The following is a 16,229-nucleotide window of genomic DNA, read 5'->3' as shown; positions in this document are numbered from 1 at the left end:
TAAGAAGAAAATACAGAAGGTGATTTAATTTTTTTTCACCTTTTTCACTAGCCAATTCTCTTTTAGAGGTACTAAAAAGTAGCAAAATGGCTGATTAGAATTTTATAGCTTATTGAAATTGGAATTGCCAAACTCTGAGCAGGAGTTTGGCGGTGAGCAAAATGAACTACGAGCTACATGAATGGGGGAATTGTGCTGCTGCTACTATCTAAAGTCTTCAGTCTGCATGATAGACTGAATTATAGTCATCTATCAATTATATTACTGGTTGTATAACTGACACCCCTATTTATAGTGCTTTAAGGACTGGAAAGCACTTTAGAGAAGAGAAAATTCCAAAGGAAAAGACCTCCAAATCATTTATAATTGTCTTTGGAAGACAGTTTTATACTTCTTTTTGAATATGGGAGAGTTTTTTTTTATTAAGGTATCATTTAATAGTCCTTTTGGAGACATGAATTTTTGACTACAGAGCTATGAAACTTCTATTCTAATATGACAAAAATACATCTAGCTTTTCCATTTCACTTACCAAAGCAAGAATGACCTAAGAGTAATCTTATTTGAAGCCTCAAAATCAATCTAAGACACCATATAAATGCAAATCATTAACAATGTCCTCTAGTGTTATGACAGTAACAAATTTACTTTAAAAATAATGTCAAACTCAAATAGGGATCATACTAAGGATTCCTGAAGTCACATACTGACTTATTTTTAAAATATAATATCTATGCTTTATTATATTTTAATTTTATTAAATATTTCCCAAGTACATTATAATCTGGAAATACTAGGGAGATTATAATTGACATCTCCATTTAAAATAACAAGAACAAGAATCAAAACATTTTAGACTGCCACTTTCTCTATTGCACATTTACCTGCTATCCTTCCCTTAATGTTTCTGAATTTCCATGAGACCCTTAGGAAGCAATAAAAAGCTATGGAGATGGTTTTGGCTATATGGCAGAATTTTTATAGTGGTTAAAATAGGATCAGAGTGGTCCCTTTGTTCCGCCCTTTAGTCAAAGCAATTAAATCCAGGGAAGTTAGCCAAGCTGAGGAGTATCATAGCTGACTGATGATAAAGGGGAATAGGACTCAGGTGTTGATATGCAAGTTATAGAACCCTAAGGTGTTTGGGAAAGATCTTAATAGTAAAGGGACTAGTCCATTTGACCACTACAAAGTGAAGGGGAAAAAAGCAGATTGCAGTTGGCCAACTCATTTAGGAAATCCCTGTCATTAATTCTTTCCTGACCTATCAAAAAAAAAAAAAAAAAGAGTTTGGGTAAATTAGAGAACAACTAAAGAGTAAGTAAAATTTAATATGGAAAAAAATTTTTGTGTTACTTTTGCAAACAGTTTAATAGAACTTAATTGATGTTTGAATAGACTAGAATTAAAAGCTGTTAACTAGGGCTGGGAGAACTTAGATTCTCTTCTGGGTCTCATTAGAAAGCATAACCTACTGCAGGCTTTCTGCCTGTATTCTGTATTTCAGATGTATTTGAGCTCTGGGTGCCATTGCTTTTGTCACCCCTTCTGACTGTATTCAATTTAAGAGAAAAAAAATATGAGATGTATTAGAAATTGAAATTTGCAACTAACTCTAATATTTTTATGGAAAACTTTATTATTACTTAAAGTTTTTTTTATACCTGCTAAAAACATCTTAACAGATTTTTAGAAGTTTGATACACTGATTAAGAATACCACCTAGCTCTCTCCTTTTTTTGGAGGTGATAAATGTATTGCTGTAGTTTAAAAGGTGGATTTTTTTTGCCTACTAGAGAATATACAGAATTGAACTTACTTTGAAGTAATGTTTGAGTAAATTAGTAGCTAAGTTTCCAAGTTGTAATAAGACTATAAAATTCAAGATGTAAAAGTTTAAGCAATTAGGTGAGGGAGGTTTTTTGATTTCTTGAAACAAGAAGAGAAACATTATGTTAAAAGGGCACTTATTAGTCATATCCAAAGGTGGGCCTTACTAGGGAAAATGGGAAATATAGCATTTTACTAATGAGAACATTTTGGGATTATTCTTTATGATACAGAAACTGTAGTAATAGTTTCTATTTGCATGATGCAAATTGCAGCATGAAATTTCCAGGATCCAAAACAGAAGTATGAACCGTCCATGTGGAATCTCTCCCTATCTCTCTTACATGGTTAAAACTTGAGGACAGATGAAAGAATGGGAACTGAGTTATGAAAAAAGGAATTTGATCCTGCTCTTTGGGTGATTTAAAAGGAAAAAGATAAAAGGTTATAGAGATCTGAGGATGTCATCCATATATCTTTGAAAATGAGCTAATTGATAAGTGGCCTTTTAGTTTTGAAGTGCTACTAGAAATTTTTGAGATTTTAAATGTTACATTAGTGGTTATACAATTTAGATTTTATTTGGTTGAAATCTGAACTAAAATTAAATCACAATATGTTCTAAATGTGTTCTCCTATCAGGAGAATTGTGGTTAATCAGAAATTAATGCAAATTACATTTGTTATTTGGAATTAAGGTAATATGCTGGAATATGTATAAAATTGGAAAAAACCTGATTCAGAATCTGGTCTCAGAAATTTATTGACTGTTTGATCTTAAGCAAGTTACCTCTCATCTGTTTACTTCAGTTTGCTAATCTGTAAAATGGATGAAAATAATACCCCACCATTTTGGGGAGGAACAAACGATGTAGTGATTGTAAAATACTTAACATGGTGCCTAACATAAATTTTGTAAATCATTGTATTAGAAATATTGTTAGAAAATTAAATTCTCTTTTAATCTAAATTCTCTTGGCTTACAGATTTAATTGCTAACTTTAATATGCATTCTCTTAATACTTTCAAACATAATGTGATTATAGTATACACATTAAATGTAATTAAATCAACATATACAAATGAAAGTATATAAATTTATTGCATACTACAGATATTACTTAAGAAAATTAGTAAAATGCTAGAATAAATTCCTCATTTTTCCTTGTAATACCAGCCTTTGGATATTACATGAATAATAAGTATACTTTTAAAAAATTAGTTACTACATCTAAATCATCTAAACATTTTTTTTTTCATTTCAGGACTGAAAGTTTTTGAGGAATTTAGAACATAAGTAATCCCTTATAAAGATATTGCCAACTGATTTTTAAGAAGTGTAAGCCTGGGATTAATCAAAATGTTAGTGTTTATCTAGATAATAACTATTTTCTGTATTTGAGATAAGGAAAAATCACTCAATATTTTCCTCTTATGTGAAGTTGTTTTAAAGTTCTAACATTTATTTGACTGCTTTATGTAGAACACAGTTTTACAATCTATTACTTGACCTTTACAATAGAAAATATGCAGAGAAGAAAAAGTAAAATCACTGAAAAGTAGGTTTCATGGGATAAAATCAGACTAATTTTAAATTATTAAACCTTTTGATGAATCATAAAATAAGTATTGGAACCATTTTGCAAGGAAATATTAAATGTGGTAGAAATATTTTATCTTAGGCAACAATGGTTTTTAAATATCAGATCATCATTATCTTTATAAAATAAGTTAAATCTATTAATATTTTATGTTTTCTTGTATTAGGTGATTAAATAACTTCAGGGATTATGTTGAATGTGTTTTAAGCAGTTAAAAATGTTTTTGTTAAGTCCTAAGATGATTTTCCTCAAGTTCGTATGTATTTTGTTTTTACAGTACAGCCTCACATAATACAACTTAAAAACGAAACGACATTTGAAAATAGTCAAATAACACTTGTATGTGAGGCAGAAGGAGAACCCATTCCTGAAATCACATGGAAAAGAGCTCAGGATGGAATAACTTTTTCTGAAGGAGACAAGGTAAAAAAAAATCCTAATTATTTTGTTATAAAATCATGTTTTAATATTTAGAAATTTTATTGGATTCTTTATATTACTACAAAATACTAAAACTGATCACTAAAAGGCACAAATAACTTCCACCCAAAGTACAATATATTAGCCTTAACATTATTTCAGAAAAATATTAACTATATATTTGCCTTCTCTCTCTTGCTCAGTTTATAAGCTATCTCTCAAGCTCATTTTACATTGTTCCCTCTAATGCATTTGATGTTCCAACCAAACTGATCTACTTTCTCTTCCCCAAACATACTGCCTTCCAAATCAGGAGTTCTTAATATGAGATCTGTAAATTTGCATGTTTTAAGGATATTTTTATAATTATATTTCTTTATACTTTTTTTGCAATTTTATGCATTTATTTTGCTTTTAAATACATGTAGAGAAGAGATTCATAGACTTCTACAGACTGCCTAAAATATTCATGGCAAAAATAAAAATATAAATAAAGGTTTAAGAACACACCAGCTCTGCATTCTGCCTGTGTATAGGTCCCATACCACATAACTAGAATATACTTCTTCCTGACCTTTGTCTTTTACAAATCCAAGCTTCCATCTCAGCTTAAGTACAATCTCTTATACAAGGGCTTTATCTTCTCCAGATTAAGCATCCCTAGTTCAACTCCTATTATGACAAAGTTCAACTAACCTTTCTGGATTTCAGTTTCTTCTTATGTAAAATAAAATGATGGATTATATAACACAAATACCCTTTCTATTTCTCCATGTTCATGAGACTTCAATAGGCGTAAGATAGGAAAATTTTTTTAATCTTAATTGAGTAATCTAATATATTTTCTTCCTAGCTTTGACTTTTAAATACATTTGCAGTCAAGAAGAGGTACAAGACTGATAGCCAAACTCAGTCTAATGGTTTCTCAAAATTTTTTTTCTAATAGACCCATACCCTAGAGTTATTAGAATGATAGTATCTTTCTCCTTATCAGTGTCACTCCTTCTTACTAGGTTTCAAAAGTACTCTAATACAACTTTCTTGACCAAGTTCTTTACCAGTCACTTTTAATTTACCTGAGACAAAAAGATGCTATTGTCAACAAAAAAAAAAAAATAGCTTGCAAAGTATGCAGTTAAGGAATTATAAAACAAATGTGTCTTATCTTGGGATTGTCCTAATAAAACAAAAGATTAGCATCAGGAAGCTGTGTCAGCTTCTCCCTCCAATCTAATTAGTATTTTGAATTAGTCCCTTGAAATATCCTGCCAGAATGATTTCTTAGGAAAAAAAAAGATTCTCTTTATAAGATTTATGATTCTTCCTATAAATCCACCTCTTTTTCTGTCCTAAAATTTCCATGAAATTTCAACTTAAGAGTGCACATTCTCTATCATATTAGGCTGTGAGCCAAGTCTGATGAAAAATTCATACCTGTTTTAGCTTAGCTGCTCACTCCTTTCACTTCCCTATTTTATCACTTGCAGGGTAGTAATCCCAAATCCATGTTAATATATTTTATTTATACCTAATACCCTCAGAGTTCCCTCATGCTACTCAGGCTTCCACTGGCAAGTTGGGTCCTCCAAGGGATAGCTATTATGGCTTTAAGAGTTCTAAGAGTAAAACTTTACTTTTAATCATTACTTCACACGTTCTACCAGATACTTTCCCTTAATAATTGGCCAATAAACAATCCTTTAGCAAAGCATTTACTGCTCAAATGGCATAGCAAGAACAGTAGTTACAAAACACCAGAGGAACCTTCTTCCACAAACACATCCAAAGTACAGGAGAAGAGAAAAATGGGTATAAAGTATTGAAAATTCATACCTCCTGAACTACAAGACCTAAGTAGTTCTTTTTCTCTTTCTGAAAGATACTGATGACATTCATTAAGAAAGTAGTCTCAGCTTTAGTCATCCACAAGGCACTGTACAGCTATCTCCATTCAAATAAGTAGCTCTCCTGGGCTTACTCTTGTTATTTTGACTCAGTGGGCCAGCATACTTCTGGATTGGGTCTGGAAAGTCATTTGATGTGTTAGTTCCTCATCAAATTGGTCCAAGTTGGGGACTTGCTGAGAGGAACTGCTAAAAAAGGAGTAGGGATGACAGTGTATAACTTGGTAAGGAGCAAAGGGACCAGTTTTTTAAATAGTATTTTTTTTCCAATTGCATGTAAAAAAATTTAACATTTGTTTTTAAAAATGTTGACTTCCAAATATTCTTCCTTTCTTCCTAAAATGGTAAGGAATTTGATATAGATTATATATGTACAATCATGTAAATATTTCCAAATTACTCATGTTATGAGAGAAGAAAAGGACCAAAAAGTAAAAAAATCATAAAAAAATATGCTTGGATACATATTTAGAATCCATCATTTCTTTCCCTGGATGTGGATAGCTTTTTTTCATCATAAGTCCTTTGGAATAAGTCTTGGATCATTGTATTGCTGAGGAGAGCTGTTATTCATAGTTGATCATCACATGGTCTCCTGGTTCTGCTCACTTTACTTTGCATCAGTTCATGTAAGTCTCATTTCTTAGAGCACAATAGTATATCCATTTCTCTGAATTCATATACCACAACTTGTTCAGCCATTCTCTAATTGATGTACATATCCTCGGTTTTTGCCACTATAAAAAAGAGTTGTTATAAATATGTTTGTACACATAATTCCTTTTCCCTTTTTATGATTTCTTTGGAATACAGGCCTAGTAGTGGTATTGCTGGATCAAAGAGTATACACAGTTTAATTGACCTTTCGTCATAGTTTCAAATTGCTTTCTGGAATGGTTAGATCAATTCATAACTCTAATAGTATGTTAGTATCCTCATCCCCTCCAACATTTTATCATTTTCCTTTTCTGTCATTTTGGCCAGTCTGATAGGTATGATGTGATACCTCTGAGTTATTTTGATTTTTCTAATCTGTAGTGGTATAGAGCATTTTTTCATGTAACTATAGGTAGTTTTGATTTCTTAAGTCTGAAAATTCCCTGTTCTTTGATCATTTATCAATTAGGGAATGGCTTGTATTCTCATAAATTGTACTCAATTATATATGTATATGTGAGAAATGAGGTCTTTATCAGAGATACATGTTATGAAAATTGTTTCCCAGTTTTCTGTTTTCCTTCTAATCTTGATTGCATTGGTTTTGTTTGTGCAAAACCTTTCTAATGTAATATAATCAAAATTCTCCATTTTACTTCCTGTAATGATTGCTGTCTCTTGTTTGGTCAAAAATTCTTCCCTTCTCCAAAGATCTGTTAGGTAAACTATTCCTTGCTTTCCTAATTTGCCTATGGTATCACTCTTCTGTTTCTAAATCATGTACCTGTTTTGAGCTTATCTTGGTGTATGGTATAAGATGTTACTTTCTGTTATACTGTTTAGCAATTTTCTCAGCAGTTTTTGTCAAATAGTGAGTTCTTATCCAAAAATTGGGATATTCGATGAGTCCATTTATTACTTATGGTGTCTATTCCACGATCTGCCACTCTCATTTCTTTGCCAATACCAAATAGTTCTGATGATTCCTATTTTAAAGATGCTTGTTACAGTTGAACAACCTTTTTTTTTTTAACATTTTTTCATTGATTCCCAAGAAATTTTTGACTCTTTTGTTCTTTCAGATGAATTTTGTTATTTTTTTTCTAGTTCTACAAAATAGTTTTGGTAGTTTGATTAGTATAGCACTGAATAAGAAAATTGACATAGGTAGAATTGTCATTTTTTATTTTATTGGCTCAACCTATTCATGAACAATTAATACTTTCCCAGTTGTTTGGATCTACCTTTATTTTTGTGAAAAGTGTTTTGTAATTGTGTTTATATAGTTCCTGGATTTGTCTTGGTAAGTAGACTCTCAAATATTTTATATTGTCTACAATTATTTTAAACAGAATTTCTCTTTCTGTATTCTTCTGTTGGGCTTTGTTGGTAATATATAGAAATGCTGATGATTAATATGGGTTTATTTTGTATTCTGAAAATTTATTAGAATTGTTGATTGTTTCAAATAGTTTTTAGCTGATTTTCTAGGATTCTTAAAATATACCACCTTTAAAGTGATGATTTTGCTTCCTCATTGCCTTATTCCAATTCCTTTCATTTCCTTTTCTTCTCTTATTATAAAGCTAACATCTTTAGAACAATATTAAATAATGATGGAGAAAATAAATGCCTTTGCTTCACTCTTGATCTTATAGGGAAGTCTTCTGACTTATTTCTATTATAAATAATGCATGAAGATGATTTTAGATAGATAATTTATATCATTTTAAGGAAAGCTTCTTTTATTCATATGTTCTCTGGTGTTTTTAATAGGAATGGGTGCTATATTTTATCAAAAAATATTTTTCTGCATTATTTAAGATAGTCATATGGATTTTTTTTGTTGTAGTTATTGATATGGTCAATTGTGCTGATAGTTTTCCTCATATTGAACTAGTCCTGAATTCCTGATATAAATATTACGTGGTTATAATTACCTTTCTAATAATTTATTTACAATTTTTACATATGTATTTATTAGGGAAATTGGCTTGTTCTTTTTTTTTTTCTATTTGAGCTCTTCCTAGTTTAGGCATCAACACTTTCTTTGTGTTGTCATAAAAGGAATTTGGTAGGACTCTATCTATTTTACCAAATAGTTTCATTTAGTATTAGAATTGTTCTTCAAATATGTAGTAGAATTTTCTTGTGAAGCTATCTGAATTTTTTCTTAGGGAATTCACTGATTGTTTGTTCAATTTATTTTTCTAAAATTGATTTATTTAAATATTTTGTTTCCTCTTATGTTAATCTAGGCAGTTTATATTTTCATAAATTTTCAACAATTTGCTTAGGTTGTCAAATTTATTGGCATATAATTGAGCAAAATATTTTCTAATGATTGATTTAATTTCCTCTTCGTTGATGGTAAATTCTCTTTTTCTTTTTTGATAACAAATAGTTGGTTTTCTTTATATTTTTAAAAAATCAGATTAACTGGTATCTTATTTGTTTTATTTATTACTTAATAAGTTTTCTTTCAATTTTATTAATCTCACTTTGGTTTTCAAGTTTAGTGATATTTTAATAAGGGATTTTTAATTTGTTCTTTGTGGGGGGTAGGATGGCAAATATGCTCTTTCTATCTCTTACATTTTATTGATGTAAGAATTTAGATTAATAAATTTTCCCCTAAGTACTTCTTTGGCTGCATTTCATAAATTTTGGTATATTGTTTCATTGTTGTCATTCTCTTTAATGAAATTAATTGTTTCTATGATTTGTTTTTTGACCTACTTATTCTTTAGGATAAAATTATTTGGTTCTCAATTTTCAGTCTATCTTTCCAAAGGCCTTTATTAAATGCAATTTTTTTTTGTATTATGATCTGAAAAGCATGCATTTGATTTTGAAGTTTTTTGCCCCAATATATGGCCAGCTTTTGGGTGGGTACCATGTGCTGCTGAGAAAAAAGGTATATTCTTTCCTATCCCCCTTTAGTTTTCTCCAGAGATCTATCATATCTAACCTTCCTAAAATTCTGTTATATTCTTTAACTTTTTTCTTATTTATTTTATGGTTAGATTTATCTAGTTCTGAGGGGGGGAAGTTCTGCTTCTCACTAGTATAGCTTCTATTTCCTCCTGTAATTCACTTTACTTTCACTACTTAGTGCATATATGTTTAGTACTAATATTACTTCAATGTCTGTGTTGCCTTTGAGTAAGATAATTTCCTTCCTTACTCTTTTAATTAGATCAATCTTTGCTTTTATTTTGTCTGAGATCATGATTGCTACCCTTGCCTTATTTTTTTTTTACTAATGGTGAAACAAAATAAATTCTGTTACAGCACCTTAACTTTACTCTGTATTTCTGCTTCACATGTGTTTCTTGTAAACAATATATTGTAGGATTCTGGTTTGTAATCCATTCTGCTATGTACTTCTGCTATATAGGAGAGTTCTGCTTTATAGTAAGTAATTTTCTTAACCATTGTGTTCTTCTAAGAGTGTGGAAGACCTCTTTATGCTAGACAAGCCAGTCTCTTGGAACCTCCTAGATTCTCCTAAGTAGCCCCCATGGTCTTTTTTTCACCATCAATCATTGGCTTGGTTGCATGATACTTTAGTCTTTTCATTTTCAGTGCTGTAGAATAGGAAACTGAATCTTAGCTAAGTATAGGGGGAAACTTCTTCCCTTTAACTTGTGAAGAGCTTCAACCTTGAGACTTTTTGTCACCTGGCAAGTTTGGAAGAATTCTTACCTCGCTTGACAAATCCTTGCTGGCTCAAAAATTTCTTCGCTCAATAAGCCATTTCATATTGTCAGTAGTCATTATTCTCCAGCATCTCTGTGATTTCACCTACTATGTGCCAAATACTCTGCTAAGTGGTAGGAATACAAAGAAAGCCAAAAATATAGCCAAAAACAAAGGATTTTGCAGGAGGGGGAGACAATATGAAAACAATAATAGAAAAATAGAGTCTATATGGGATGAATTAGAGATAATCTCAAAGGAACATCACTAATATTAGGGAAGCTCTAGAAAAGTTTCATATAGAAAAAAATAATACTTTAGCTGAAACTTGAAAGAATCCATGAAAACCAAAAAGCAGAAATTAAAGAAGGGTAGAGTTTCAGACAAAAAGTTCAGCCACTGAAATGCCCATAGCGGAGCATTGCATGTAAGAACAGCAAGATATGATGCAGTTCATAGCCTATCTATGCCTAACTCACATCTAGTATAAATAAATTCATCACAAAACACCTTGGGGACTTTCCCTATATTCTCTTCATAATGTAAAGATACCAATGGAACATGCAAGCTATCCATTAGTTATCCCCCATCCTAGCCAAATTTTTGATTCACACATGTTTTGAAGACATCCTTTATATCATGTTTCCTGAATAAATTCTCATTTGTCATGTGATAGTCATTTCAAGCCTATCATGCCCCTCTAATATTACTTTTTGTGTGATCCTAAATTTCAATTTTTTAATTTATTAATTTTCCCCAATTACATACAAAAACAATTTTTAACACTTGCTTTAAATACTCTGAGTTCCAAATTTTCTTCCTCTTCTCCCTCTCATTGAGAGAACAAGCAATTTTAATAGGTTCTACACATGAGTAGTCATGCACAACATATATTTCCATATTAATAATGATGTGAAAGAAAACAGACCAAAAAAACTCAAGAAAAAATAAATAAGTTTTTTTTAAATATGCTTCAATCTGTATTCAGAGACCAATAGTTCTTTCTCTGGGGATAAATGGCAAGTCCTTCAGAGTAGCTTTGATCATGGTATTGCCAAGAATAACTAAGTCCCACAGGTGATCATCTTACAATATTGCTGTTACTTTGTTCCCAGTACATTTCACTTTGTATCTGCTATGTCTTAGCATGTTTTTGAGAGCATCCTGCTCATCATTTCTTAATATTCCATTGAAATGGCAGAGTGCAGTTCATGAATTTTTAATTGATGAGCAATCCTCCAAATTTCCAACTCCCTTCTACCAGAAAAGAGTTGCTATAAACATTTTTATATGTATAGGTCTTTTTACGTTTTTTTTAAAAAAATCTCTTTTTGGATACAGAGCTATTAGTAGCAACTGCTAGGTCAAAGAGTTTACATGTTTTTATAGCCCTTTAGGCATAGTTCCAAATAGCTCTAAAAATGATTGGATCAGTTGATAACTTCACCAATAGTACATTAATGTTTCATTTTATCATGTCCTCTCCACCATTTGTCATTCTCTTTTTCTGTCCTATTAGCCAATCTAATAAGCAAGAGGTAGTATCTCAGAATTGTTTCAATTTGTCTTCCTCCAATCAATAGCAATTTAGAGCACCTTCTCAGATGGCTTTGCATGGCTTTGATTACTTCACCAGAAAACTGTTTATATCTTATGATTATTTATCAATTGAGGAATGTCTCTTATTTTTATAAATTTGACTCCATTCTTTATGTATTTGAGATATGAGGCCTTTATCAGAGAAATTTGCTTCAAAGGTTTTTCACAGTTATAATTACTAAACGTGTTTTCCTCCATTCAGTTGCCTCCCCCTCCCATTTATTTTGTTCTCTCTTTCTTCTCACCTTATCCCTCCTCAAAAGTGTTTTGCTTCTCTCATCTCCCTCAATCTTCCCTCCCTTCTATCAGACCCCTCCCCCTTCTCCTGTCATTTTCTGTTCCTGCTTTTCTATAGGGAAAGATAGATTTCTATACCACTTCAATTTCGGTTCTTTGAAGAATTTTGTGTCCAATAATTTGCAGCCATACAAAATCACTGAAAGAAAATCAGAGTTTAAAAAGATCAGCCTTTGTTTCAGAAAGAAGCATTGGGGTCATTAGAATAAGTTTGCCATTTCCCAAAGGAAATTTAACCTACTCTCAATTCTATGCCCCATTTATTTTCCATTTGTAGTGATAGATGAACTATCTAGGTTGTCCACCCATTTACATATAACAGTTTATAAAATAGACTTTCTTTTCTATTTTATTTTTCCCTCTAAAGGCTTATAGGTTATAGTCCAAACTCTTTTGGCAACTGGATTGACACAGTGGACAAAGGGCTGAGCCTGGAGTCAGGAAGACTAATTTTCCTTAATTTAAATCTGGCCACAAATATCTACTAGCTGGACAAGTCATTTAATCCTGTTTGACTCCTTTTCTTATCTGTAAAATGTTCTAGAGAAAGACATATCAAACCATCCCAGTATCTTTGCTAAGAACACCCCAAATAAGTTCACAAAGAGTTAGATATGACTAAAAAAATTACTGAACAAAAACTCTTGAGGGATTTTTTTTAGGGTTTCCAAGGCTTGAATAATTAACATAATGCCATCGACTAGCAGGGAGCATCTGGAATATTTGACCATGCTATAAGAAATATTTCTTTAAATTGGACCTTGAAACTAATGCATTATTGGTGGAGTTGTGAAATGATCCAACCATTCTGGAGAGCAATTTGGAATTATGCCCAAAGGGCTATCAAACTGTGAACACATATTTGAACCAGCAGTGACACTATTGGGTCAGTATCACAAGGAAATCATAAAAGAGGGAAAAGAATTCGCATGTGCAAAAATGTTTGCAGCAATTCTTTTTGTGGTAGCAAAGAATTTGAAAATGAGAAGATGCCCATCAATTGGAAAAGTTCTGAATAAGTTGTAGTTATGACGTAAGGGAATATTATTATATTAAAAAATGAGGAACAAGCTAATTTTAGAACGGCCTGGAAAGATTGAAGTGAACTAATGCTCAGTGAAACAAGCAGAAGTAGGAATACATTATACACAAGTAACAGCAAGATTGGATGATTATCAACTATGAAAAAGTTGGTTCTTCTCAGTGGTTCAGTGATCCAAGGTAATCCCAATAAACTTTGGATAGAAAATGCCATCTGCATCCAGAGAGAGAAATATGGAGATTGAATGCAGATCAATACATGCTATGTTTACTTCTTTTTTTGTTGTTTCTTTTTCCCCCTCTCATGGTTTTTTTTCTTTTGTTCTGATTTTCTCTTCCAACATGATTCATAAAGAAATGTGTATTTAAAATGTTAATATACATGTATTACCAAGAAAAAAAATAAAACAATGAATTTAAAAGAAAAAAAGAAAAAAATAATTTGGACTTTGCACTGTATCTCCTCCATGAACAATTTAGACTAATATACATTCTTCTCTTTGCATTGTACTTCATCTGGCATTACTAGTCAGAAAGCTAATGAAGATAGTTTATTTTCATTGTCATATTTTCCAAGAACTTTTAAATTTTGGTTTATGCATGGAGCTTAAAAAGGTGGGCTAAACAACAACATTCAACATAATTTATGTTGTAATGAAATGAAGCACTTGCAAGTCGTTGAACAGTTAAGGAAAGGAAAGGAACTGGCTGAGAACTGAAGCTTTTCCTTTTGACCAACTCTTCCCCATCCACCAGGCAGAACAGGGCCTTCTCCACCAAAAAGAAAGAATCTACTACCAACTGGCTTTGGGACAGGAGTTACATGTGTGTGTACACACACACACACACACACACACAGAGATGGGGGGGGGAGGAAGGGTTAAAGGGAAGATGTTGAAATATGTAAGCAATGTGCCAATGAACTTGAATTTAATTTTGAAAAATTCTAGTAGCACAAGGTGGCGATCAACTGAATCAATTCACTCTACCCCATTTTAAGTAAAAAATACTCTGCCAGCTGAGAACACTTCTGCTGAATTAATCAGTAAATAAGAAGCATCATATTGACTTTTTATTTTTACAAGGCAATTGAGGTTAAGTGACTTGCCTAGGGTCACACAACTAGTGAGTATTAAGTATCTGTAATGGATTTGAACTCATGTCCTCCCTCCTCCAGCGCTGTTTCTCTATCCATTGTGCCATCTAGCTGCTCCCAATTCTGTTGTGTTCAAATAACCTAATTAATCAATATGGCAGGATTGAAGGCCATCAAATGAACTGAAGTTATATGGCATAGGAGATGCATGTGTGTTTGCTAAGACTGTCATACTTTCTTGTGTCGTAGTGGTAATTCATTTCAGTTGTGTCCAACTCCTTGTAACCCCATTTGCAATTTTCTTGTCAGAAATGTTGAAGTAATTTCCCACTTCCTTCTCCAACTCATTTTACAAATGAGGAAATTAAGGCAAATAAGATTAAGTGAATTATCCAGAGTCACAAATTAGTAAATGTTAGAGGCCAGATCTGAACTCGGGAAGATAAATGCTTCTAATTTCAGACCAGGTACTCTATCTGTGGTACCACCTAGCTTCCCCATATACCTGTTGTTGTTTGGTTGTGTTTAGCTTGTGACCACATGGAGTATAGCATCCCGAGTCTTTCTATCTTTCACTCTCTCTCAAGGTTTGTTCAAGTTCATGTACCATCCATCTCAATCTCGCCATCCCCTTTTCATTTTGCCTTCATTCTTTCCCAATATCAGTGTCTTTTCCCATCTTCTCAACATGTGACCAAATATTTAAGCGTTTGGATCAGTATTTGACCTTTCAGTGAATAGCCTAATTAATTTCTTTAGTTTTATTGACTGATTTGATCTCTTTGCTATTCAAGACTCTCAAAAGTCTTTTCCAGCACCACAATTTGAAACTATTGATTCTGTGGCACTCAGCTTTCCTTATAGTCCAACTCTCACAGCCATACATTGCAACTGGAAAAACCATAACTTGGACTATATGGACCTTTGTTGGCAATGTGATGTCTCTGCTTTTTATTTAGGATGCTGTCCAGATTTGCCATATCTTTCCTTCCAAGAAGCATCTTTTAATTTCATAGCTGCAGTTGCCACATTGCAGTGATCTTTGAGCCCAAGAATAATATTTGACACTGCTTCCATTTCTTCTCCTTTTGTTTATCAGGAAGTAATGGGATCTTTTGCCAAAATCTTAGTGGGTTGTTTGGATTTTGGGGGTTTTTTTATGTTAAAAACAGCTTTTACAACCTTCTCTTTCATTCTCATTAAGAAGTTTTTTAATTCCTCTTTAGTTTCTGCCATCAGAGTAGAATGAACTGCTTATCTGAGACTGTTGATGTTTCTTCTTCTGGCAACCTTAATTCTGATTTTTGATTCATCCATTCTGTCATGTTGCATGATGTACTCTGAATATAAGTTAAATAAGATAACGATATACAGCTTTGTCTTACTCCTTTTCCATCTTTAAACCAATCAGTTATTCCATGTTCTGTTCAAGTCATTTCTTGGCCGACATACAGGTTCCTCAGGAGAAAAGATGATCTGGGACTCCTATCTTTTTGAGAATTTGTCATATTTTGTTGTTATCAATCCAGTAAAATTTAGTGTAGTCAATGAAGCAGAAGTAGTTTTCTGAAACTTCCTTGCTTTTTCTAGAGTACTGAGAATGTTGGCAATTTGGTCTCTAATTCCTCTACCTCTTCAAAAGCCAAACTGTTCTTCCGATAATTCTCAGTTCATATATTCCTGAAGCCTCGCTTGCAGAAGCTTAGCATATGAAATAAGTGCAGTTGTTCAGTAATTTGAACACTTTTTGTCATTGGCCATCTTCCTGGCACATGAAATGAGTGTGTTTGTTCAGTAATTTGAACATTCTTTGCCGTTGCCCATCTTTAATATTGGAACATAAACTGATTTTTTTCTAATCCAATGACTACTCTTGAATTTTCCAAACTTGCTAAATTACTAAGTACCACACTTTAATAGTATTATCTTCTGGAATTCCTTCACCTCCACTAACCTTATTGTTAGCAATACTTCCTAAGGCCCACTTGACTTCATTCTCCAGAATGTAGTCTTCCATAAAATAGCAAGGCAGTTTGGAACTAAGATTCAAGTGCTAAGCCAAGAGACCGTAGTTCCAGCCAA

The 16,229-nt window shown here is 32.3% G+C and overlaps 1 protein-coding gene across 4 annotated transcripts in view; it reads left to right on the top strand.

Annotated features, from left to right (window-relative positions):
- The window catches only part of NCAM2 (neural cell adhesion molecule 2), a 271,041-nt gene that overhangs the window by 94,204 nt on the left and 160,608 nt on the right, over positions 1-16,229 (top strand). For all 4 annotated transcript variants that reach the window (XM_074300617.1, XM_074300614.1, XM_074300615.1 and 1 more), the window contains one exon: positions 3,709-3,854. In XM_074300617.1, the coding sequence (XP_074156718.1) occupies positions 3,709-3,854 (146 nt within the window). The remainder of the gene's footprint in view (positions 1-3,708; positions 3,855-16,229) is intronic.

The sequence above is a fragment of the Sminthopsis crassicaudata genome, chromosome 3, assembly GCF_048593235.1.
Source record: "Sminthopsis crassicaudata isolate SCR6 chromosome 3, ASM4859323v1, whole genome shotgun sequence".
In the NCBI taxonomy this organism is placed as follows: domain Eukaryota; kingdom Metazoa; phylum Chordata; class Mammalia; order Dasyuromorphia; family Dasyuridae; genus Sminthopsis; species Sminthopsis crassicaudata.
This window is presented reverse-complemented; position numbering and strand designations above follow the sequence as displayed.